Consider the following 24,807-nt stretch of genomic DNA (forward strand, 5'->3'; position numbering starts at 1 on the left):
TCAAACTATACGAAGGGTAATTTTGGTAAATAGCTCGAGTATCGAAGCAAGAAGTTTTCTACAGATGGCTCGACTTGCGGTTTCATTCGACTGAAACAAGTTTTATTTGTAGCTTTATACGTTGGCAAGTGGTTTTCTCGGTTTATCATACCATTTTGTCCGTCCTCTAAGGTTTTCCAAAATCCTACCGAATAATAAAATTCAATTTCGACAACGAGACTTGGTACGATGGCTAAAAGAAAAATGCGCTTTTAAAAAGATACATAAAAAAGTACTATAAACCAAACGTCAATAAAGGGTAATAAAAATAGAAAAGCCTTTATCAATTTTTGCCTGAAAAAAAAACTAACATTTCGTCAAAGTTTAAATCTCAACATTTGCCCCTCTTTCTCATACTATGTATATTTTCACCGTTGATATAAATTTCCAAAGGATTTTTTCTTCTCCTTTGCGAAATAAAAAGGAGGAAACTCGCATTTACATTCTTATACTCTTGTATACTAATGTCTCGAAGAATTTAAACTTTTTATAGCGCATATTTCAAAGTTAAATTTAAAACACGATTCTCGCATGGTTGAATATTTTCACATTTTAAAAAATGACGTGTTAGCAGTGAAAAAATTTTATACTTTAAATATATTAACTCGGCTGTGAGAACTTTTGGGGCAAAAAATTTAATAAAAAGAGTCGTTTTACCGGCCATATTTTATTCATTGTGAGAATAGCTGGTATATGATGAAAATATGCCAAACTTCCGGATAAAATGAATTTTAAATTTGCTAAAAATTAAATATAGCTCGTCGTTCAAATTGTCGCGAGATTTTACCAGCTTTTCATGGAATAAAACACGATGAGATTTTCGCAAGAAGGGAAAAAGTGGCACGAATGGATGAACTAGGACGATTATGATTGTTTACCTACATTCAACTCGTAGGCTTTCCAATGCACCGAATATGTTCAACACAATAGAATAAAATTGACTTGATTTGAAAACGGTCTCATAGGTGATCACTGATCAGTGATCAACTACGGAACCTGTCGGCCTCTCAATCATCAACTAAAGCCATTTTTCTAGTTTTACTACATCATGGAAACTCACACGGGTGTCCCATAAAAAAAAGGAGCGACCTGGTCAAAAATTGTGACTCTAACAAAGATTTAAATCTAAAATCGTCTAAAAATTGTGTAGATAGATGGAAAAATCATTAGATGACTTTATTCCAAGAAAGGTTGTTTTATGTTGCATTTCAACTCTCAACTTAAAATTCCAAAAAATGCAGCTGCTCAACTGCACATTTCGAGATTTTGAGGTCATTTTATAAAATAATTCAGGCCCTCAAATAACCCTTTTTCACTCATGTTGAAAAATGAGCTTTATTTATTTATTTAACAGAAAAATTGTTATAATAATCTTTAAAAAATTTATGTAAAAAAAATTTTAAAAATTGAAATCCATATCACAGAAAAGTTCTTGAATTTTGAAAAAAACACAGAGATTTGATCTTTTAGTCATTTTTAACGTTTTTTGCAAAAATTCACTTCGTAGTACAAGTTCATACCCCAACAAAATCACCCCCTCGAATACTCGTATCTCCAAACTCAAACTCAGTCCATAACTTGAGAAAAAAATTACAATCAAAACGCAATCAACACCACCAATACGAATATTTTTTTTAGTCCAAATCGTACAAAATCCATCACTGTCATCGGCTTATAGTGAATAATTTTTCAACGCTTTGTAAATAATTCCAACTTTTTAATCTATTGTAAACTTTTCTATAAATCCATGTCGCGCTATTTTCAAATAATTCGCCATCTTGACAACGAGCGACAAAACTTCGGCGTAGATTACATGAAACGGGCCAAGTGGTGCACTTGAGAAGAAAATTTCTCAAAAACTTTCATTGTAGCGCGTTTTTAAGCGAACAATTTTCTATACTCATTTTTATAAAGTTGAAAGTCTTTCGACGAATGAATTTTTAATTAGATCGTCTAATTTAGAGGGAGAAAAAAACTCAACTATTGAGCGTTTATACCGAACTCAGCTTGTTTGTATAGCCTTTTTCGCGAGAAACTTTTCAATACGCTTTTATCTTGCGTAATGTTAAATATATTAAAATTTTAATCTAATAACTGCGGAAAGTAAATTTTGTCAAAGCGAATCGTTTCAAAATTACTTATTGATTTTCAACTTCATCGACACAATAGATCTAGAGAAGTTTATTCTTTATACAATGCGTTTAAAAATTTGCCAATCGAGAATTGAAATTTCTTTATCAGTGAGTTTTTGTTATTTTCGAACTAAGTTTCAATATCTATCTGATTCTGAACACGATGAAGTGATGTTCAAAACTACCTACCTAACAAGTAACTGGAGTATATGAGTTGACCCGGAAATAGATCTCAAACTCGACAAATGTATCCTTATAAATGTACAAAGAATTATGGACCAAACATGAAGTAGATATCGATATCATTAGGAGAATTATTTTAAAAAATTAGTCCCAAGAGACAATCTTTAGAGAAAAATAAAAACTGCGAACGAAGCAATGAAAGACAAAATCCGCTTATCAGCTACGACGAACAGTAAAATGAAAATGCTTGAAAATTTTTATAGGCATACCTATCTATCTGAGTATTTAGTCTAAATTTTAACCTGAAAATATTATGTAGGTATTTATTGGATTGACGTCTGAGAAAATCTCAATTTTGCCAGCAGAGCACGACATGCACTTTTCTCAAAGTCGAATATTTTTATTCAACTACTTATTTTATTAATTAAGATTCAAGTAATTAATTCAAATTTCAAACATTTGATAGCAACGATAATTAACATTTCACAATTCCATACTGAGACACTGATGATGAAACAATGTCCATTCAAAAAGATCAAAGTTTGTAGTAGGCTAATCAGAAAATTTAAAAAAATAATTATATTTTTGGTTCAACGTTTTGAGTATTGTTAATAGGCAACACTGCTCAACGAGTGAAACCTTAGAACATATAGTATTAACATAGAAGGCTCATTCGCTATCCCACTGTACAGGATCTTGTTGCGGAACATTTCCTCGCGAATGTGGTGGAAAAGTCCAATCATCACCGTGGTTTTTTTGTGTTTAAATAGAATTTACTCGAAATTTTGATCGAGGACATAGATATTTGAGGTGAGAAAAATAATCTACGTTAAATTCTGTACAAGGTGATGTAGGTTTGAAAGTTGTCCGAGTGATAGAAAAAAAGTTATGAAAGCTCAAAGTTGTAAAACCCTTGGAAAAGAATTGTTTTTTTCATGTTTAAATGCAATTTACTCAAAATTTTGATCGAGGACGTAGGTTTTTGAAGTAGGGAAAATGATCTACGTTAATTTATCTACAAGATGGAGTTTATTTGAAAATCATCGGCCTCATAGAAAAAAAGTTACGAGAGCTTAAAGTTGTAAAAAAAAATACGAAAAAACAGTTTCTTCAGTAGTTTTACGACTTTAAGCTCTCGTAACTTTTTTTCTATGGGGCCGATGATTTTCAAAAAAACTCCATCTTGTAGATAAATTAACGTAGATCATTTTCCCTACCTCAAAAACCTACGTCCTCGATCAAAATTTTGAGTAAATTGTATTTAACTACAAAAAAAAACACGAAAAAACGGTTTTTTAAAATAGTTTTACAACTTTGAGCTTTCGTAACTTTTTTTCTATAGCGCGGATAACATTCAAACCTACTTCATCTTGTAGAGAATTTAACGTAGATTATTTTTCTTACCTCAAACACCTATGTCCTAGATCAAAATTTCGAGTAATTTTCATAAAAACAATTAAAGTCGATGCATCAGGGACAACCATGTGGATATCAATAGCTGAAGCGGGGTAGTGAAACTCTTCGTCAGACTTTTCTCCCACATTAATGTTCCTCGACTTATATCATCACAATGAGCCTTCTATGTTAATACTATATGTTCTAAGGAGTGAAACACGTCTTGTTTGAAGATGCAGTTGTATCGGAGAGGTCATGCAAGACAGTTATGTGTGGTCGCGTTGAGCTTCAAAATATACTTAGTTTCATTTTGAAAAAATTATAAAAAGTTGTGACAAAGTAGGAATAATGCAATACTTAGTTAAATTCTAAGGAGAATAATTTGCAGCAACGTTATCAAAAAAATTGGAGAAACAATTATTGTAAAAATACTTCAAGATTTTGTGATAAGATGGAAGGTAGTGAAAAAAATTAGGACCACACTTGTCTTCATGGCATTCATGCCAACGCTCAGGGAAATGGAGGTGACCTCACTGACCCGATTCAGAAAACCTCTTCAGCTTCCTTCACAGATGATTAAATGACTTCTTCGAAATGAAATTAGAGGGTCTCAGAGACATCTACTGTGGAAAAAGTAGGAGTCACCCATCACCGGGAGATGGAGATTGAGAAACAAAAATAGTTGGGTAGGCATCATTGAAATAACTCGAGGAGTCAAGGTTCAATTTCACTTCTCATTTCCACAACGCAGGGAAACTTTGGCTTTCACTTCAGCTCCTCAGAACCAACAGAACTGACTATGACTTGAAATTAGGTAAATAAATATAAGGATAAGAATCCCCCCTCTCTCCGTTTTCCAACGAGCTACAATTTATTTTTGTAGCTTCATTGGAAACCAATCGCTTAGGTAGGTACATTATTATTCAAATTTTCTGTAAAATTCACAGAAGGGTAGGGCATACTTGTAGAGGTGGCATGGCAGTGAATTTTAATGGGCCAAGTGAAAGGGGGAGGGGGTTTCAATTCATGAATCAAGAATCCTAAAAAATCTTTTCTTGGTAAAATCACTAATAACTGACTTACTCATTAACAAGTTTTCTTGCTTATATGGCAACAATTTGTACTCACCTGTAACAAACAAAAAATCAGCCGATTAGTGGATTGAAAATTAATACTTATCATGAAACACATTATTTAAAGTTTACTCAAAACATATGTCAAAAAGATGTCTGCTAGTTCAATTTGGATGAGTTCTGAGTACGGTTCAAGATGTTTAAAGTTCGACAATATGAAAATACTCAATAATTTAGGTCTATTTGATTGGTATTGAGCTGAGCAAAAAAGTTCAACGACGAAGAGGACATTATGCTTCAAAAATTGTTGAAAGAAGTCAAATGAGGGAATCATTACAACATGTTGCGTTGTTGGCATCCAATTGATTAAAAATTATAGTCACTTGTTTTTATTTTTTTTTAATTTTTGGTGAATTTTTGAAAATGGTCAAAATGGCCAATTAGCTGATTTTTCAGCCAATTAAAATTTTTTAAACAAATCCCTCAAAAATAAGGTCTTTTAGGAACAAACTTTATTCGATTATTTTGGTACATACTAAATTGTTTCAAAAACTTTGTTGCAATAAAAAAATTGAAAAATTTGTAATTTTTTTCGCAATCAATACTGGGTGTGGGGGGGGGGGTAGTAGTTCAAACTTCATGCAAACAACAGATTTGGATAAAAAAAAAGTAAGACAAACAAGTTGCCTATCTTGAAATTTGAAGGGGCAAATTCCTTTTTCAAAATCAAAGAGCCAAAATCCAATTTTGACCATGGGGGTCGGCACTCGGCAGTGTACTTTAAAAAATGAACAAAATTACCTATTATGACTTTTTACTCAACTTGCAAATTAAAGAGTCTACAAAATATGATTTTCAATTTCAAAAAATCGCGATGAAAAAAATGAATGCTAAAATGAAAACCATGTCAAAAAACAAACAAATTTTATTACGATCATTTTTTTTCACACTCCCAAATTTAAACAATTTTTGGTATTCTTGCTAAAAATTTCGTGAAAGTTAACAATTTTTGAGTTCCAAATATCTAAAATGGGCATCCCAAGGAATATTTTAAAGCAAACTTTAGCCGAAATCGCAGATTTTGTTTTTCAACATAGCACTCCCACGAAATTTTTTGAACTGGACAAAGCTCGATCGAAAGAGCATACAAAACTTCATCAGCTAAAATTTCAAGCGCTAAAAGTGCATTTTCCGATTTTTAGTAAATTTAAAAAAAATCAAGTTCAGACCAACAATTATTTTAAAAAAATCAAAATTTCATCAAAGTGACCCAGAAATTTGAAATTTGAGAAATACCCCATTGTTGACTAGCCGAATCGATTGGAAACAGTTTTTAACTGTTTTAAGTAGTTCTGTGGCTTCCAGCAGATTTTTGAAACTCGAAATTTCCACAACATTTTTTCAAATGAAGTTTGGAAAACCAAAATTCACGCTGTACTCTAACATAAACACGCTGTGCTAGTGGGTTCAAGTCATTTTGAAGCCCCCAGCGACTTTTTAAAAAATTCTTGGAGCCTCCAGTGAATTTTTGAAGCTTGAGATTTCTACAAAATATCATCAAATGTAGTTGGAAAGCGGAAATTCATTTTGCAAAAGTCGACTGCAGGTGGATTTCAAGTCGTTTTGGAGCCTCCAACGACTTTTTGGAAATTACTGGAGCCTCCAGCAGATTTTAAATGCTCGAAATTTTTGAAAATTTTACCAAACAGAGTTGGAAATCCGAAATTTATTCTCGAAAATAGGGTATGCCTCAAATTTCAGCTTTCAAGGCCTAATTTGATTTTCAAAAATTCACTAAAAATCGGAAAATGCACTTTAGCACTTGGGATTTTGGCTGGTGATAAATTTTTGTATATGCTCATTGCTCTCTCGATCTAGCTTCGACCAGTTCAAAAAGGTTAAAGAAAGTAAAATCTGCGATTTCGGCTAACCTATCAATTAAAATGGCCGCCATTTTGTTAGTAAGGCCAAAATTTGGTTGGCGAGCTTGCTTTAAAATAAGTTGTTCCAGAGGATCAGCAGGTGGGTGTAACATTCCTGTTGTCATATGCCGGACTATTAGTTTCCTCAAAAAATAAATTTTATACCATGAAAAATTTGAAATTTTTATTGATCTTTAGTAAATTAAAATCGAGTTCACTCCAAATAACCACTTTATAACCATACTCCTTCTCAATAACGAAATAAGCAAATCCTCGAATCAAACCAAAAATGTCAATTACCGAATAATCACTCAGTCGTTTAATAAATCACTAGACGACCAAAGTCGACTATCTAATATCTCGCACATCCCACAGAATATTACATTTCCAGGTGATTGATACCCCATAGTCATAATTTATAGCGGCAATAAAAACAATCGGTGACAGTTTGTCGGATAATTTCACAGCCTAACACACGCACTATTAATTCAACTACATGTCTGCCGGGGCTTTGCTTTTAAGTAAATTCGCCTACAGCACCGTATTAACCCTAAATTGACCCCAGTGTCGTGGAACAATTGAAAAATCGCCGTTTCTACGAATAATGGTGTACCCGGTTTACATAGCATAGCAATTCAAAAACAAATTCAATTATCCAGACATCCATTACAAATGTTATTTCACTTCATTCAATCCTTTTCAACACCAAAATATTCCATTTTCACGGTACGTGATCATCATACAAATGCGAAAGAATCCTTTGGTGAACCGATATACGTGTCCACGTTCTATCCTTTTTTATCTACTTTTTAAAGAACTCGTTCGAGTCCACATACCTATACGAATTCATCTCGAAACCGAACTCATTAATTAGGTACCTACCTATATTAACCAAGTTGGAGAAAAAAATTGAAATAAAATAGCATTTTCATTGAAATCGCACTTCGAGAAAGGCGAATTTTTTTAATAACAATGATTTATTACCCGAGACGAAAGACGAAACCCCAGTATATAAAAGTTGTACTACGTGTTCAGGTGAAAAATGAACGTGTTTACCAGCGAATTAATTTCAACCGTGTAACAAATCTGAATTAGAATTTTGTATTGCCCACCTCAAACATCCCTAAGCAATACTACGACCGCTGGGGAAAAAAGTTCACTTGCTGGGAATCCTTTTATCAGTTTTAATTACGCAATAAGAAACCTACGGTTTGAATTTTTCGCGAGCCTGCTAAAAAAAAAAAAAAAATAACGCGAAAAACCCCCGTTAACGAAACGGACGGATGGTGTAAACCTTACGTAGCTGTGGTTTTAAGTTTGTAAAAATTCTTTCCAAACCACTGGTCCATATTTTCGAGCCGATAAAAAAATCCACGTAACGAGCATACCCTACCGACCAACACCGGGAAGTATATTCTGTTCCAAAAATTCCATCCATTCTTTTCCAAAGCATTATATAATTAACAAGCTTTTTTGCGAGATAATTTACGAAGGTAACGCGACAAATTCCCCGCCATTTGAGCTTATCGTCTTCGAACAGAATTCAACGGAAACGATAATAGATACCATTCTACGATAGGTTACTCTTAGCAGACCTAAATAAACACAGTTTGTTTGGAAAAATACTCGTACAGATGAGTAGATAGTAGCTAGATACACAGTTCGATTTACTAATTCTCTTGATACCTCATTGCTCGACGACGAATTTCCAAACCAAATACTCGTACTACTTTTACGATACGATACGAAACTCGTTTATACCCCAGCATAAGTAGTACGATAAATTTTCAATGATTACGAAAAAAAAGAACATTTTTACACCAAAATACCAACACCGGTGCGGTTTTCCGTCAAAAGGTCTCTTTGAAAAACCTCTCCAGGGTCATTCCCTTCTGTATCCATTGATGGAATGTTTTAATTTATCCTTTCGAAATCGACGCGTTCGTCGTTAATAGAATTTTTAATTGATGTTGACCCCCCCGATACGAGATAACATCGTGCTAATTAAAAGCTTTTATATACGTTTCGAGTTCAATTAAGAACATCTTTTACCTATTTCGATGCGAATGTTAACAACATCATTTTGAAGAAGTTGAAATGGTGTGAAAGGGGAGGGAACTATAAGCACCTTTATCTAAGGCATCGTTAGTAGAAGATACAAGCGTGATAAGATTTTTTCAAAAGTTATTTGAAGAAATAAAATGAAAGCTGGAAATAGTCTTGATTGATAAAGTTCATTAATGACGTCAGAAAATTACTTTTTAAAATTCGTGATTAAAATCTTATAGAAAACTCAAATTCCTCTTTTTCAGAAGAAAATCAACAGCCAGATTTTGCACGAAAACAAGTTTGAAATATACCAGGTAAAAATTTGAAAAAAAAATGAGCAAATGGATACTAGGAGAGTGAATCTAAAAGTTTACAATTCAGCAACTCCAATCAGTGAGAATAATTGAACTCAGCTCCTTCGAAAACCCAACGAATACGGTATCAAACGTCATTTTCGAAGGGGGTATTTTATACACATTATATTCACTATGTTTGATGATACTAGACTGGGGAAGAGGAGGGAGGGGGGGGTCAAAGATGTCGGATTGGAAAAATGAGCCAATATTCGAACTCATCGCTTTCATATCAGCAACAATCGATATGCCACTTCATTTCAGCGATTTTCATTAACCAAAAATCAAAATTGAGAGGACTTGTGCCAGTTGTGCCCTTCGATTATTCACACCTTATCAGGTGTCGCAGGCGTCGAATCTGAAAAATAATCCAATATTGGTATTTAGCACTCCCAAAACCCTAACAAACCATACCTATGTCACATGGTTTTTAAAAAATAAATTGTTTGGGGGGAGGGGGCGCTGGAGAGGTTGAATAAAAAAAAGTAGATATTCATGTTCATTCTGCAATTCAGCAGTTTTAATTGTCGTTTCATTTTTTTAATTTGGTTTAATTTTTGGCATTTCAGTTTCAATTTCATCATTTTTCAGTTGTTTTCCAAAAACGATATGTCACACAAATATTTGACATTTTCTTACATTTTGTGTAAAATTTTGGGGCTCCCAATACCCATCCCCTTTCCTCGTCCAGCGAATCCCATCATAAAAATATATGCTTCCTGGATTTTTTAAAAATGTAGTTTTGTTTGGGAAACTTTAGGAAATTAAGCTTTCAAAAAAGCTACCAACAATGAACTTTTAAAATTTGTGGCCAATATTTTTTAGACTACTTTCAATTATCTTCAAAACACCTCAAACCTATTGGAGGACCCCAAACCTGAAACAAGGCTGATTTGCGATGGAATTACCGTAAAAAAAAAAATGACACAAAATCGATCCAGATTTCATTTTTGGCAGGAGTTGCAATTTTTGAGATCGGTTCCATGGTTCCCAAAATCATGCCCAAAATACGAAACTAATTTATCGAAATATTAAAAACATCATCATACAGAGAAAATGCTTTAAACACATGAAAAAGCAATTTTTCACGTTTTTTTTCTCAATTTTTTTTTTAGCCCAGGCGTAAAAAGAAAAAAGATCGAATATGAATCAAATTTGGAACTAGAATTTGAAAAAAAGGCTTCTCACTGTCAGTTTTTAAAATGAACATCATCTTGAACAAGAGAAATTACTCAGCGAAAAATCAACTCATAAAAATACTAGATTAGGTAAGTACCTAATATTAAAATACGAACATACGTAATTACTGATAATGATAATTATAATTGAGTAATTGACGTATTTAAGTAGGTAGGCAATTAGTTTTGTAATGCCCAAGTAATCACAACATTTGAAGCTCTCTTTCGGTAATCATAATGTTGAAGTAATGATAAACAATCCTCAGACAACATAAGTACATATAATAAATGATCAATAAATCGAAATGAAAAGCAATTAACGAAAAAAAAAAAACACCTAATGATATGTAAATTCAATTTCATCAACACTCATTCAATATCGAAATACTAATTCAAACTTGAAAATTTATTTGAAAAAGTTATCGCTTTCACAATACCGTTGCCTCAGTTACCTATTCTGTCAGAAAAATTTTAGGTTTGATCACTCGAACGAAAATCACATTCATTTCTTAGAAAATATCCTACGACATAAAATTCATCCCCTTTCCATTTCCTAAAGAATCACCCGACCACGTAACTTTGGTCAACGAACAGGTGATTATTACTAACTTTCCGAACAAATTTACGTCATTCTTACCTGCAGCATGGGTAAAAAATAGCATAAGAATTCGCCCAAGAACCAATTCTCGTATAGTAACGACATCAACGAGTATGGAATCACAATCAAACATTTCACAATATCGGTAACGGCCAAATTCAAAAAATACACGCTCGTAGCGTCTTTATGAAACTTATTTTTGATAATGAAATAAATCTCTAGTAAATTCAAAGGCGTGCCTATGAAAATAAGCAACCCGAAAATGAATATTATAAGGCAATAATCATCCTCCAAAGCTTCCCTAATGCTCGGACTATTCAATTCAAGAGATTCGTTCGAATTGCCTTGTACCACATTGGCCGCTGACTCGAACCATTTAGGTTGCTTGGTGGTTAAATTCGGGTTCAACATGTTTAAAAAAGGTTCGTCGATGAGAACAAAATTTGGGGATTTTTTTTTACTTGAATTTGGCACGTTTTAACATTATAAAAATTCTACGTAGCGAAATGCAAAGTGATGATGGATTTCAAAACGATCGACATTTACGTAAAAAACTAGCGCAGAAGACGCGGAAAAGCACGACGTTTAGAGCATTTGAAGTTACTGTTGACTGGACAATGATAAAACCACGTTGAATCACCTGGTTACGGTTCGAGGGAAACCATCGCGCCTGTGTATTTCGTTCGTATGCAACGAACGTTACTAAGCACACTTGCGTGTGTTTTGAGAGACTCGATTGGAAATCCCACGTGCGATTTTTTGTCACATGTTGGTTCTGGTTCTGGAAAACTTGTAGATTTTGAAGTATAAATGAGAGATTTTGTCATCTATCGAGTGATCAATTCAATTTGCTACTTATCTGTCATAATTTTATTTTATTTTTGGAATCAGCATCGTACCCTGCGTTATCTTTAATCGCATGTCTAAAAAATGAACAAATCAAAATTAAATATCACGCTTGAAAGAATGGAATGTTCGAGCTACGCAGGAGAAAAATAAGATAATTACAATTTTAGCCACAAATAACCGCCAATTTTGATCGGAAATGTTTTTTAATTGGTGAAAGACGCTGTATCCCAAGGTGTTATCAATAAACCTTGATAATAAAATGATGTTTTCTTTAATCGCGAATTTACACACATTTTAGTGTTTTTATTCATTTAGTATCAAAACTACGTTCGGTTTACCTACATCTTCATATACACAAGCGCGATGCTTCACCAAGGAAAATTTGGTATTTGAGAACAATTCCTGTGAGCTACTCGATCAACCCGAAAGATACTTATCAAATGATTGAGATTTGGAATTTCATCAATTACTGACGGTGAGTGTAATATTTAAAAATTTCTAACTCTATTTTAAATTCACTACTATGACCACCCAACTAATTATTCGCGAAGGTTCAAAATGCCTGCCGATTCAAATTTATTTACCTACCATGTTGATGACTTGATTTAGCGATCGGAGTCGTTGAATCCAGAATTATTTCTCGACGAAACTGGGAGAACTACAATTCGTCTTCTTTTTGAATTGATCTAACAACAAAACATCGTGAATACGGAAATCTGCATTAGGTGTCTACAAATTCGAACGTGTGAACATTCAGATAGTATCGAACATTTTCAACTTACGGTTTCCATATTCGATGAGTTCTTTTTGTCGGAACTCGTTGTAGTTCGTTAAAACTTCTCCAAGGCATTTTAAAGGTGTACTAGGAATCTCAAAATACTGTAGATCTGCAAGGAAACTCACATCCATCGGAAAATCACACAATAAGATGGTTCTCGCTTCTTGGTTCTTAGTCATGAATGGGACTGTTCGCATCCAGTTTGAAAGCTGGATAACAGCAATTCTGAGACAAGTCTGAATAAGAGAAAAAAGTCGTAAGAAAGAAGTAATTTATTCAAATGTAATGTTTAACTTACAATCCGAAGTGTGAAAATTCTGCCGTCGGCTGTGGGATGTTGGTGGTCCTTTAAGGTGGTCCATGAAGCTCTGATCTTCGAGTTCAGCTTTCAACTGTTCAAATATTGAAGGGAATTACATTGCAGGTAGATTTTTTGAAAACAGAGGTGCCGGTGAAATTCATGATTTAGTTTAATAGTTTAAGTACTAATAAAGCTTAGCAGATGCAGAATAATTTCCTATTCCTATTTGGCTATTGTGAACTTTCCAAGTTTCCACGTGCTTTTGTTATTGTTTGTTTTTTCTGAATTTGATTCATTCAATCAACAATCAACAATCAACATCAACATGTTGATTTTGGAAAAAAATCTCCAAATAAAACAAAAAACTTGCTTTTTGGTCACACTGATCTCATGCTTCTCTAAAACGCCGCTAGTTTCGCTACAATGCGCATGAATTTTTCCAGGTTTTTCTTTCACGGCCGGAAAAATCATCAAGGACGCACATAATCACGCAGACTGCGGCGCCCTCCGCTTCCGCCCACCATCCATTCCCGGCAAAACAAACGAAGTACTGATAAGAATTTTGAATCGAGTCGAGTTGACAGCTCAAAATGATTAAATTAATCGTATACATGTACGTAATACGTGTTTAAACACTTGAAAATTAATGATGGTGCGAAGCTATTAAGCTATCATCACCTCGTATGTTCCGCATTTACTATTATCCTGCTCGTGTTGAATGTAGTTGTCTGTTGCTCAAGCTATTTGCTTCCGCCAATCCTCTATCTAACTCGTCTACGCTGCAGAAAAGTCAATCTGCGATGCCTACTCAGAAAAAAGTGATCGTAATTGGAGCTGGAGCTGCTGGAATTGCGGCAGCTACTCGTCTGATTGAAAATGGAATCAAAGATGTGCTAATAATAGAGGCCGAAGACCGAATCGGTGGTAGGATTTATACGTTGGATATTCCCGGAGGTAATACTCGAATTATATTCTATGTATCATGAATTCATCAACAGTATTTTTCTAACCATGTCGAAATTATGTCCACTGTAGACGAAGGTGTACTCGAAATTGGCGCTCAGTGGATACATGGAGAAAAAAACAACGTTGTTTTTGAATTAGCATCCAAGAAAAAGTTGATTGGTAGATTTGACCAAGTGTTTGAAAACATGTTATTCGTTCAGTCCTCTTCGCAAGTTATTGATCCAGAGGTGCATAACAAAATGACGAAATTGTTCTACAGTATTAAAACGAACCCCGATGAAAATGTACTCGAGTACAAAACGTCTGGAAATTATTATTTAACAAAGTTGGTAAATTATCTTTTTACGTTATCTATTCACAATTTTAAAATTTGAAGTACACTCTATACTGATATTTTTATGCAGAATAAACGAGTCCCTTCAGCATGGCAATTATTCAATCAGCGAAGATCTGAAATCGCAATTTATCGAATGGTTTCACCAACAAATCAATTCGGTAGATGCTAGTGATACATGGTTTCAATCATCTGCCTCAACTATGATTGAATACTGGGAGTGTGAAGGCTTTCCGTCGATTGCATGGACTCCTAATGGATATCGCCAGCTATTTACTGCTCTATCGGTAAATATACTTATTAATTACCATAAATTGTAGTGCGTGATAATAATTGATTAGATGATAAATGTTTTCATATTAGGAAAAGGCTGATTCTATACTGGGAAAAAACTTTCTCGAAAATTACATTAAGAAAAATACGGAGGTTGTTAAGATAACCCCAGATGGCAAAGGTGTTCGTATAAAATGCGATAACAACGAAGAATATGTAGCTGATCATGTTATAGTTACTGTATCTCTCGGAGTACTTAAGGCTAATTATAAAAAACTGTTCCCTGAAAACCTATTACCCGATAAGCAGCAAAAAGCGATACAAGTACGTGATAATTATTTTTTCGTTAACGAGTAAGGTGTAAGATTCATTAGTTCTTAAATTCGTTGTTGTGTTACAGCATTTGCTGTTCGGTAACGTGGCTAAATTGTACCTGAAATTTCCACATAGATGGTGGCCTGAAAATATAACCGATATTTCTTTACTTTGGAACGAGACAGATAAATCGGATTATGAAAGACGGGTATGTAAATAATATCATTTATTCTTATTATTTTAAAGTACCTACTCATTGTCGTCATTTTATGTGATTTTACGAGTATCTCAAGTGATGTTAATTTAAATTATGAATATGGTTTAGGGTTTGAAATGGGTCACCGACGTATTTGCGTTTATGGTATCCTATAATCATAATTCAACGTTATGCGGATGGATTAGTGGACAATCAGCTCGCGATATGGAAGCTATAGACGAAAATTTTGTTAAAAATGAGCTCATGCAAGTGTTGAGAAAGTTTTTAGGAAATAAGTACACCATTCCTGAACCCGATTGGTTCTACAGGTATATAAGAAAAATTGCTGTCGATTACGTTCGTTCCTAATTTACCGAATATTTTTTTAAAATCGTGAATCTTTATGTTTTTAGATCAACATGGAAATCGAATTCCCATTTTAATGGCACTTACAGTTTGAGAGGACCAATTACGGATTCAATGAATGTGTCTGCTGCCGATTTAAGTGTTCCAGTTGTCAATAAAGACAATGTTCCTGTAAGAATTGACTTTATTTTAAATTAAGCTGTGCTTCTTGAACAATTCCATTAATAATTGAGATTTACAAAATTACATAATCCACAAAAATTATAGTGAAAAAGTTTCAAGATTTTCTCGATGTTTAAAATATGTTTTGGATTTTATTTAGGAAAATATGAAGCTAAAAATTTCAAGTTTCATGAATGTTGAATTAATCTAAATATTCATTCATGTTCAATTTTGATATTTTTTCGATTTGTGGTTTCATTTTTTGTCGTTGTTTTATTTCGGAACTACATATTATCAAAAAAAAAAAAATTGTTAGTTAGATTTTTATGACACAATTTCTTGCGATCATAAAGTTGATGAATACTTAATTTTGCACGGAATAGATATATTTTTTTGTGCAAAGTTTACAACCTCTTACTCTCTTTGGACGGTATTTTATCTTCATAAGACCACTGAATATCTATTTTTTATTTTATTTCATTTTTTTGAAGAAATAGCTAAGATGAAAAGATGGAAAGTTTGGTGATTTCTCCGAATAAGAAGGAATATTATATTTGACAAAATTTGATTTTGTTCTTCAATTTTGTAAATTTTTGGTTGTTTATTATTTTCAAAATTTCATTTTAGTAATTGTAAGATATGACAAGAGTAAATCTTCAACATTGCATATGTCATAAAAAATTAATACCTACGCAAACGTAAAATTTAAAAACGTTTAAAAAAATAATCGCATCTTCGAATTTTTTTTGATTTTTTCCACAGGTGATATTATTCGCTGGAGAAGCTACTCATCCTCATTACTACTCAACTGTCCACGGAGCCGTTGAAACCGGCTGGAGAGAAGCTGATCGTATCATATCATTGAAGAAAGCAGTCAATTAGGTGGGTGTTTCATTTATTGACGTAATTATTGTGTTATTTAAGATGTAATACTTTAAATTCTACGCATTCCAAAGATCAAAGTTACCAAAATTGTGAATTCAATGAGCAAAATACGGTTGAATCCGAATCAGTCGCCATTTTAGTAACTCGAATGATACGTAAGTACAGAGTTTTTGTCGGAAATTGTAGAGTGAACTTATCCTTCATTGCGTGTTTTAACTTCCTTCTTTTATTATTATTATTTTTTCATTTCGAAATACTTATTCATGGAGATATTTTCTTTGTTTTAAATTTTGAATTTGTTGAAGTGAAATTCTTGTAATAAAAGTTTGAAATTGACGTATCTATAATCTAATCGCAACAATGCGAACTATCAACTCATGGAAAATATTTTATTTTTCGTTCTGGCTGCGAAATTTACCCCAAATTTACCTTTAGAATGTACAACGTGCCAAAGCATACTTGAAAAATATTTCTCAAATTAGATGGCACTGTAAACAATAAAAAGTTTCCCTAGGAGATCGAAAATTTTGCCCAGCATGATGAATGTGCCACGCCACAATTGATTTGAAAAACAACAAAAAAAAACAACTCTAAAATATGACGTATGCCTAATTCGTATCGAACTGAAATATTTTAAAATTATATTTCATGTAAGTAGTACATAGAAAATGAAATCTACGTGATTCCATCAAATAACTGAGTCATGAGACTGACTTCCTACGTCGTGAATAATTTTCTACTCGTAATAAGATTGCGATTTTTATTATTATTAAGTGCAATGTATCATCATTCCATGATGAGATACTGTGGTTAGATGCTTGTTGAAATAAAAGTAAGCAAATGCGATCATCTGATATTGCTAATTAGTTTCGTCAAATAGGTACTGGCCAACTTCGTAGATAACGTTCGCCATGTATATGTATATTTAGGTGTTTACCGGGGATTACTTGCGTGCTCTCTCTAGTTTTCCAATTTCATTTTTGTGTGGAAAGAGAGGGTAGTAAAAATTATGATAGGTTGCTATATTTCTTTTATCGTTTAAGAAATAATTCGTTGAAATGAACATACTGAATTACCGGTGCGTACATCGATCTGCACAATTGTTCGTTAGATAAACAAGAGTTCTGTTTTATTTCCTCCGGAGTGATTCGAGTGAATTATCCAAAATTGTGATAAAGATGAAATGGCAATGACTGAAGAGTGTGACATTCAATTTGTGTGATCTTCACAAATTATTTTAATATTATTCGAATACCTAAGAGGATTCATTCAATTGATTACCTATTTCATCAATCGACAATAGAACGACCCGTCAATTAGGTTTTTTAATCATAAAACATGAGTGGCCTTACCTATCAGTTTAAAAATTAGAAACGTACCTATTTTTAAAAGGATATTTCATTTATGTTTCTGTGTGAACTGAGAAATATGAAAATGTACCATCGTATCTGCGCTTTTACTTACTTAAATAATGCCATAATGTTTCATCAGAATCAGAATAACCTTGAAATTTTCCATTTGGAATGCATTTTTGGTTTAGATCGCAATGTTTTCATAGGATTGTGTGATTTTGTGCGGAAATTTAAAAAAAACAAAAAACAAAAAATTTCTTACTCACTTTTCTCAGCCCCATATGAATTATTTTCCAAAATTTTTAATATGTCGTATATATCTGTAGGAGGTATCCCCATAAAAATTTTCAACCCCCTCCCCTCATATTTACCTCTCAAAATTGTGTAAAAATGTGTCTTAGGAAGAGTTCGGTGTAAAATGGAAATTTTTGGGAAAATAACTGAGTATTAATGAGTAGGGTGTCGTTTTCTTATGATTAGATATCGCTGAGCACGAATATGACGTCAGATTTTTTAATACACTCATCTAGCCCTCTCCAGAGCACTTGACCCCCTCAATTTTTACTATTGGTAAAAAGCATAGAATAAGTTGAAAAACGCTAAAATGTCGATGCATTTGCTTGGGACATCCCTCATAGACCCGGCCATTTGGGGCCTCTTATTAGTGGGAATGACACCACATGACTAGCGACCTTGCATGCCTTCAAACACAAATAGTTCATGTATTGTAGGGACTAATTTTCAAATTCTTTTTCATCGACTACTGGGAGGACGTGGACAATTCTTCAGTTTTCACATAAACGATAACCACACATGTGATTACTTTCACAAAGGCATATTTTTGAACATGTTTCGCACTTGTATGCAACATAAGAAACACAAAATTTATGCTCTTTGAAGCATATCCATTACAATTATCACAATGAATTGGGTTTTCACTGGCAAGGTATTGTGCCTTACCTATGTATAGAGGACACGGTTCTTTCTTTTTATTTTTACAGTTATGCTTACCTATTCTTATTTCGGTAAGGCTTATTGCAATAATTATTTCACAAATATGACTGTCCATGAAATCCTATCATAGGTATAACTACTTCAAAATAAATTACCTTGTTTGTATAAGAAAATTTCTATCTTTTTTAGCTTCTTTGCCTGCATAAATAACAGTACCTATTGAAATTCTCATTACAGACAATTTTAATCTGAATATCTAATTCGTCTACATTACTTATATAATTTAAGGTGAATCCTTCATCATTACAATCATTAAGCTGTAAGCATAATTTCTGGACCAATTCACCTTGAATATTTCTGTTGGAGAATGTCTTTTACTTACCTCTATTTGAATATTTCTGTTGGAGAATGTCTTTTACTTACCTCTATTTAATCTGAATAAGTAGATATCTAATTCTTCAACATTACCTACTTATATGTATAATTTAAGGTGAATCCTTCATCATTACAATCACCAAGCTATAAGCGTAATTTCTGGGCAAATTAACCTTGAATATTTCTGTTGGAGAATATCTTTTACTTACCTCGCTGAAGATTTACAACTGCCACCAGAGAGAATAATTCTGCGCCACACCATTTGTAATTTTTCAAAATTTCAAAACATGAATGATAATTAGCCTTGTTTACGGAAGTTAAGTAAGAAATGTAGTACCAGGATGGACAGCAATCAATCTGTTTTGAATGCATAATGAACTTTTTTCTAATCAATAATTAATTTAATTAAAAAATAAAATAAATACAACATGATCCCTTCAAGTTCAAACATTCAAACGCACAGTATTGATAATAATAATAGGTGATATGTTTCACTACCTCTCAAGACAAGTATTGAAATTCTCATTACAGACAATTTTAATCTGAATATCTAATTCTTCTACATTACTTATATACTTAATTTAAGGTGAATCCTTCATCATTACAATCACTAAGCTGTAAGCATAATTTCTGGGCCAATTCACCTTGAATAATTCTGTTGGAGAATATCTTTTACTTACCTCTATTTTGATATGTAGCTTTTATGAGTTCCTCCACAACTACTACAGTTTCTCGAATTTCAGTTATTGTTTCCTTGTCTGAAACACACAAAAAAAAAAAAAATTAAAAAGTATTTGTATCTATACTTGGGTAATTTTTGAATTTGGATAATTCAATTTGCCAAAAATATTGCAGAAGATGGAAAAATTGGCATATTTGAATTACTAGTGACTTGTGGTTGGAGAGCACCGTGTAACGTGACAGAGACGAGTAGGTAATCCGTACTCGTAATAAGCAAAGAGACACTCAGTGTTGTGTAAGTAGGTTCGAATGCATTTATTACACAGCCAATAAAAATTATTAAGTACACAGTATACAAACTATACAAAATATAATTACAACAAATAATACACCCAAAAATAATCTTTATTCGAATAAGTTCTTTCTTCTCTGTGGTTTAGTAAACTCGTGCCTATTATTTCAACTTCTTCAAAAAGACTAAATGAGACTGAAGTCTACGCTTTGATGTTTCATCATCATGACATTCATGACCGTAGTGAGGATAATATTCTGAGGATTAGTATTCACAGTGTGTTGTAGACTGATGACGTTATGGTTTAAGACATAGTATCTATTGTTGCATCTGTAATAGGAATCACCAGAATGTGTTATATTAATTTTATCAAGAAATTCATTGTTTTTTTATCTAAATAACTTTGCATTGTCTCATTGGCTAACTTGAATCTGATTCCTATTTCTTTAAACTTGACAAGTCTCTTTTTTTGTTTGCCTTTTTCTATCACTATCAGGAATGAACATTGTTTGGAAAATTATTCATTTTCAAAACGGTATGGGATGGAGGTTTACATGATGGATGTATTTCTTTTCGGGCCCCTGCTGATCTTTGTATTTCTATATTTTCTCATTGTCATCGAGATAATTAAATAAAAAAATCACGCGCATTGATAAATTTGGATATCTGAGTTTCGTTTGCGTTCCTTAGTGAATGAAAATGTCGTAGAAAAAGTACCCCCTCAAGGGCCGCCTTTTTCATTTATCCGCAGCTTTTTCAGCTGTTGGTGAAGAATGGTGCGCGCGCTTATATTCGCCTCAACATGTGTTCGGCATTGAATTCGAGCATCTAGCGTCGTTAGATTGACTTGGTTATGGGAAAGTCTCAAGTTAGGACGCGATCGTTGTAGTTTGTCTTGTGTTATGCGTGCGTATGCGGCGGCGACGACGACGAATTATTTTACGTAACATTATGTAAAGAAAAAAAAAATTGCGAACACGGAGAACGATTAAATTTTTTTAAATTAAATACTTACAAATTTTTCACCCTCGAAAATTTTTTTCCCCCAAGTTGATTATTTTTGAGAATAATTTACCTAATATTTTAAAAAATGAACGATATAACGACCACGTCGACGTCGGCGGATCCGGATGCCGACACCGCGGCCAAGAATTGGTATAAAATCGTGGTCGACTATGCCGAAGGCAATCATAACAATACGATGGATATCACGAAGCCTCATTTACGCAGTACATTCGCTAATTCGTTCGAATTCGTTATATTCATGTATTTGATCATCAGCGTATTCGGAGTCGGGGCGAATTTCGCCGAAATTTATTTCATACTTAAGTATAAATTGTACAGAGATACGACCTACGTGTATTTGATCAATTTATCCATCGCTGATATCATCAAGTGCTTGTTTGTACTACCATTTTCGGTGACTACCTTACTCTTGGAGAATTGGCTATTCGGAGGATTTCTCTGCTATTTTTTACCCATGTTGCAGGTAAGGGTGCAAACAAATTTTTATCGTGTGCTATAGTAAGGTGTGGGGTATTGAATTATGCGGATTTTTGTTGGTGAATTAGGTATGGTTATTATGGTTGATGTTGTATTTTTTCATTTTTAAAAAAATATTAGTAGTGGCTTACCTAAACCATAATCATTTCGTGTCACTTATTGTCACATCTTTTTCTTGCGTATTTTGGTTGTGATTTTTAGACCACGATAAAAAAAATTCACAACATTATAATATTACTTAAAACTGCCATACAAGACAATTCACGACAAAGCTATAAACGTTTAAAAAATATTAAAATTAGGTATGCAAAAAAAAAAGAACAAAGTACAACGGAAAAAATTATTGTTTATAGGAGTACCTAATGCTTTTGTAGACTTTGATAGTCGACTTCTTTTCCTCTTTTTAACTCAGAGACGAAGCGAAGAGGGGCTGGAGAGCAGTTTACCCTCATCCCCCCCCCCGGTTCTGTGAAATTTGGGAAAACTTGGAAAATTGTGAGAAATTCAAGAAAGTTGGGAAAATACAAAAATTCCATAAATATTTTAGTTCCTCAAAATTCTTATTTTTTTCCAAAGCTTTTGCCCTCGCTTCACTTGGGCCAATTTGGTTCTTTTCTACTGAGTTACGATTTCACTAAACATTTTTTCGAAGGAAACCCTCGTGTGATTTTTTTCCCCAAATTTTTCCAAAATATGACTGTAAAGTCGGTGAACTAAGTAACCATAATCAAACTGATAATGTTCTGTCGTGTATGAAATTATTTCGGCGTGAATACTGCTCATCGCGTTACTAAATCGTAGTCGTTCAAAATGCTTGTCGTGCAAAAAATATTCCTCCTTACATTTTCCACCGCCCAGATCGATTTAAAGCGGTTTCCATTCGTTTGCAGAAATTCCATCACCTCCAGAGAATTAAAAAAAAATAGAATTGCTGAAAAATTCTACTTGAATCATCAGAAAACCGATTTAAAAAAAATTATAAGTGATTGATCGTTGCGAATTATTGATCTCCAATAGGTATGCATGGTTTGCCTGTATTTAAGATTGTAGAGCGAAATATGTTAGAGATGCTTTAGAGCACTAACTTGAAAACACCTCTAATTGATGAGCAAAGTTTCAAATGTGATGCATACCTACCAAATTCCAGCTTTCTATGTAGCTTGATTCGAATGAAATTTTACGACAATTGAAATGTAATCTCCAAAGATCTGCTCAAGATTTCAGAATTGTTCGGAATGACTCGCAACCACTTTCGATCAATTTAGAAGACTGAAATAAGGCACGTACAGGTCTTTAAGCTGTCTAGTTCAAATGGATGAAATTTTACTTAGCTTTGTTTAGAGCTAAAATCTTTCTGTTAAACCTGTTAGTACGGATATGTACCTCTCTTGTGCCCTATTTTGATTGAAGGGCCTATCAAATGAAAAACATCGAAATCATGCTGAAAATTTAGGGAAAAAAATTGAATTTAAGTACTAAGCTACGACCATATTTCACATTAAAAAACACATTACAAGTAAGCTAAAAAGTTGAAAAAAAATATCCCGCCTCACTCATGAGATTTGTAACTGAACATGTGGGATTGAAAATCGCTATGCATCTAAGTATTTTAAGAAATTCGTTTGTACGAGTAGGTATGAGACTTGAGACGAGGTACTCGTCTCGTACCTACCTTGATCGTATCTTATGAACTCAAAGTGGTGTCGTCGATTTTTTCCAACACCAAGTTGAAAAAGTTACAACTTTATGATTCAAACAGGACAGATAAACAGATAAAAACGAAATACACGAGTAACTTTTTCAGCACGGGTTGCTTTTTTATAATTTAAAAATTGGCTGGTTATACATTTATATATTTTGGATACCAAGCCAGTGCTGGTGCTGAAGCTGGGTGAATCGTAGTTGGATTACTTACCGTGGGCCATGAAATTCTCATTAATACTATGTTGTAGCTTCCTAGCTTCGGCCTGTGGTCTGTTTTGGTTTTTTTTGACACGAATAAAGCATTAAAAATTAATTCAAATCAACAAAAAGTTATAAAAATTCTGCAAAATTTTACGAAAGTCGAGTAAATTGAAATTTCCTCTAAAATCAAGTAAAAGCATTAAAAACATTCTAAATCACGAAAAACTGACGAAATTTCAGTAAAATTTGAGTTGAAATTTGTTTCGAAAAATCTTTTAATAACCACAAAAATTAAACCAAAAAACGAATATTATACAAAATGAAATCGTTACTAAAACCTAAGTGAGCAAAAATTTGTCAAAATCGAGCGCCAAAAAACTAAAATGAAAATAATTTCAATCGCGACTAGTTTCGAACTGATCCATTATAATATCGGGAGAAATCCCAAGCTTCTCTTCAGAAAAGTGACCTCAGGCGCCCTCTGATCTGGTTTTAGGGTGCTATCAACCTTTTGGGGGCACCATAAGAAATACTTAAGAAAAACACATTGAATCAGGGATGTCTAGCCAATGGGATTGGCTAAAGCTAACGGCTAAAGCTAAAAAAATTTAGTGCTTTGGCTAAGCTAACGGCTATTGGCTAATGTCTCTTCATTGGCTGGCTATTGGCTGGCTATTAGCTGGCTAATTTTATGATTTTTTAAAAATCGAGTGACCCCTCTAAATACTCCTCTAAATGAGCACATTCCCATTATAGATATTATTTATAGTTTTAGGAAATGATTATTATTTCACAAACGTGAATCACAATTATTCGCATTCACTCATTATTTGATTATATTCATAAACTGATTTTTCACTAATTTTCTGGAACACAACGATCATTGAAAAAAATTCAGAAAAAAAAACCGGAACCGCCAATGTCAAACTACTTTTTTGGTCTTTTGCTTTTGATTTTATTACGAATTTTAAAATTTTAATTTTTTTTACCCACAGGAAACCCATTTCCTCACCTAATTATTTTCAATTTTAGCCAATCATTTTTAGCCAAAATCAATTGGCTAAAGCTGGCTAATGGCTAAATTTTTTCTTGATTGGCTGGCTAATGGCTAATGGCTAAACGTCAAAAATTCAATAAGCTAACGGCTAATGGCTAATGGCTATTGGCTAGCTAGACATCCCTGCATTGAATGCATTCAAAAATACTGAAATACTTTTATGATACCCTGACCATATGTAGTTATAAAATTAAGATGACAGATTTTTTATACCTACTTTCAATTGCTACAGCTTGTTCTTTCTCTTCGACAAAAATCTATTTATGATATAAATTATGAACATCCAAAGAAATAAGTCAAACTGAAGAACATTTTCGGGGTATTTTTGGACTAAAAACCAG

The 24,807-nt window shown here is 33.3% G+C and overlaps 3 protein-coding genes across 3 annotated transcripts in view; 2 read left to right on the forward strand and 1 right to left on the reverse strand.

Moving 5' to 3' along the window:
- LOC135843780 (neuropeptide Y receptor type 6-like) overlaps positions 1 to 11,529 on the reverse strand; it is a 137,299-nt gene extending 125,770 nt beyond the window's left edge. Inside the window, exon 1 of the mRNA XM_065361792.1 lies at positions 10,962 to 11,529. Within this exon, the coding sequence (XP_065217864.1) occupies positions 10,962 to 11,333 (372 nt within the window). The 5' untranslated portion in view covers positions 11,334 to 11,529. The remainder of the gene's footprint in view (positions 1 to 10,961) is intronic.
- Positions 11,530 to 12,073: 544 nt separating this feature from the next.
- On the forward strand, positions 12,074 to 16,683 carry LOC135844930 (possible lysine-specific histone demethylase 1-like). Its single transcript, XM_065363327.1, has 11 exons — positions 12,074 to 12,246; positions 13,294 to 13,463; positions 13,575 to 13,804; positions 13,886 to 14,141; positions 14,221 to 14,437; positions 14,514 to 14,747; positions 14,824 to 14,946; positions 15,064 to 15,263; positions 15,348 to 15,471; positions 16,225 to 16,344; positions 16,419 to 16,683. Exons 2-10 carry the CDS (start codon positions 13,441 to 13,443, stop codon positions 16,342 to 16,344), a joined length of 1,527 nt encoding a protein of 508 aa, XP_065219399.1. The 5' UTR covers positions 12,074 to 12,246; positions 13,294 to 13,440; the 3' UTR covers positions 16,419 to 16,683.
- A 146-nt stretch (positions 16,684 to 16,829) lies between these two features.
- LOC135844931 (neuropeptide Y receptor type 1-like) overlaps positions 16,830 to 24,807 on the forward strand; it is a 138,399-nt gene continuing 130,421 nt past the window's right edge. The window contains exon 1 of the mRNA XM_065363328.1: positions 16,830 to 21,490. Coding sequence (XP_065219400.1) covers positions 21,092 to 21,490 — 399 coding nt within the window. The 5' untranslated portion in view covers positions 16,830 to 21,091. The remainder of the gene's footprint in view (positions 21,491 to 24,807) is intronic.

This window comes from Planococcus citri, chromosome 4, assembly GCF_950023065.1.
Source record: "Planococcus citri chromosome 4, ihPlaCitr1.1, whole genome shotgun sequence".
NCBI lineage: Eukaryota > Metazoa > Arthropoda > Insecta > Hemiptera > Pseudococcidae > Planococcus > Planococcus citri.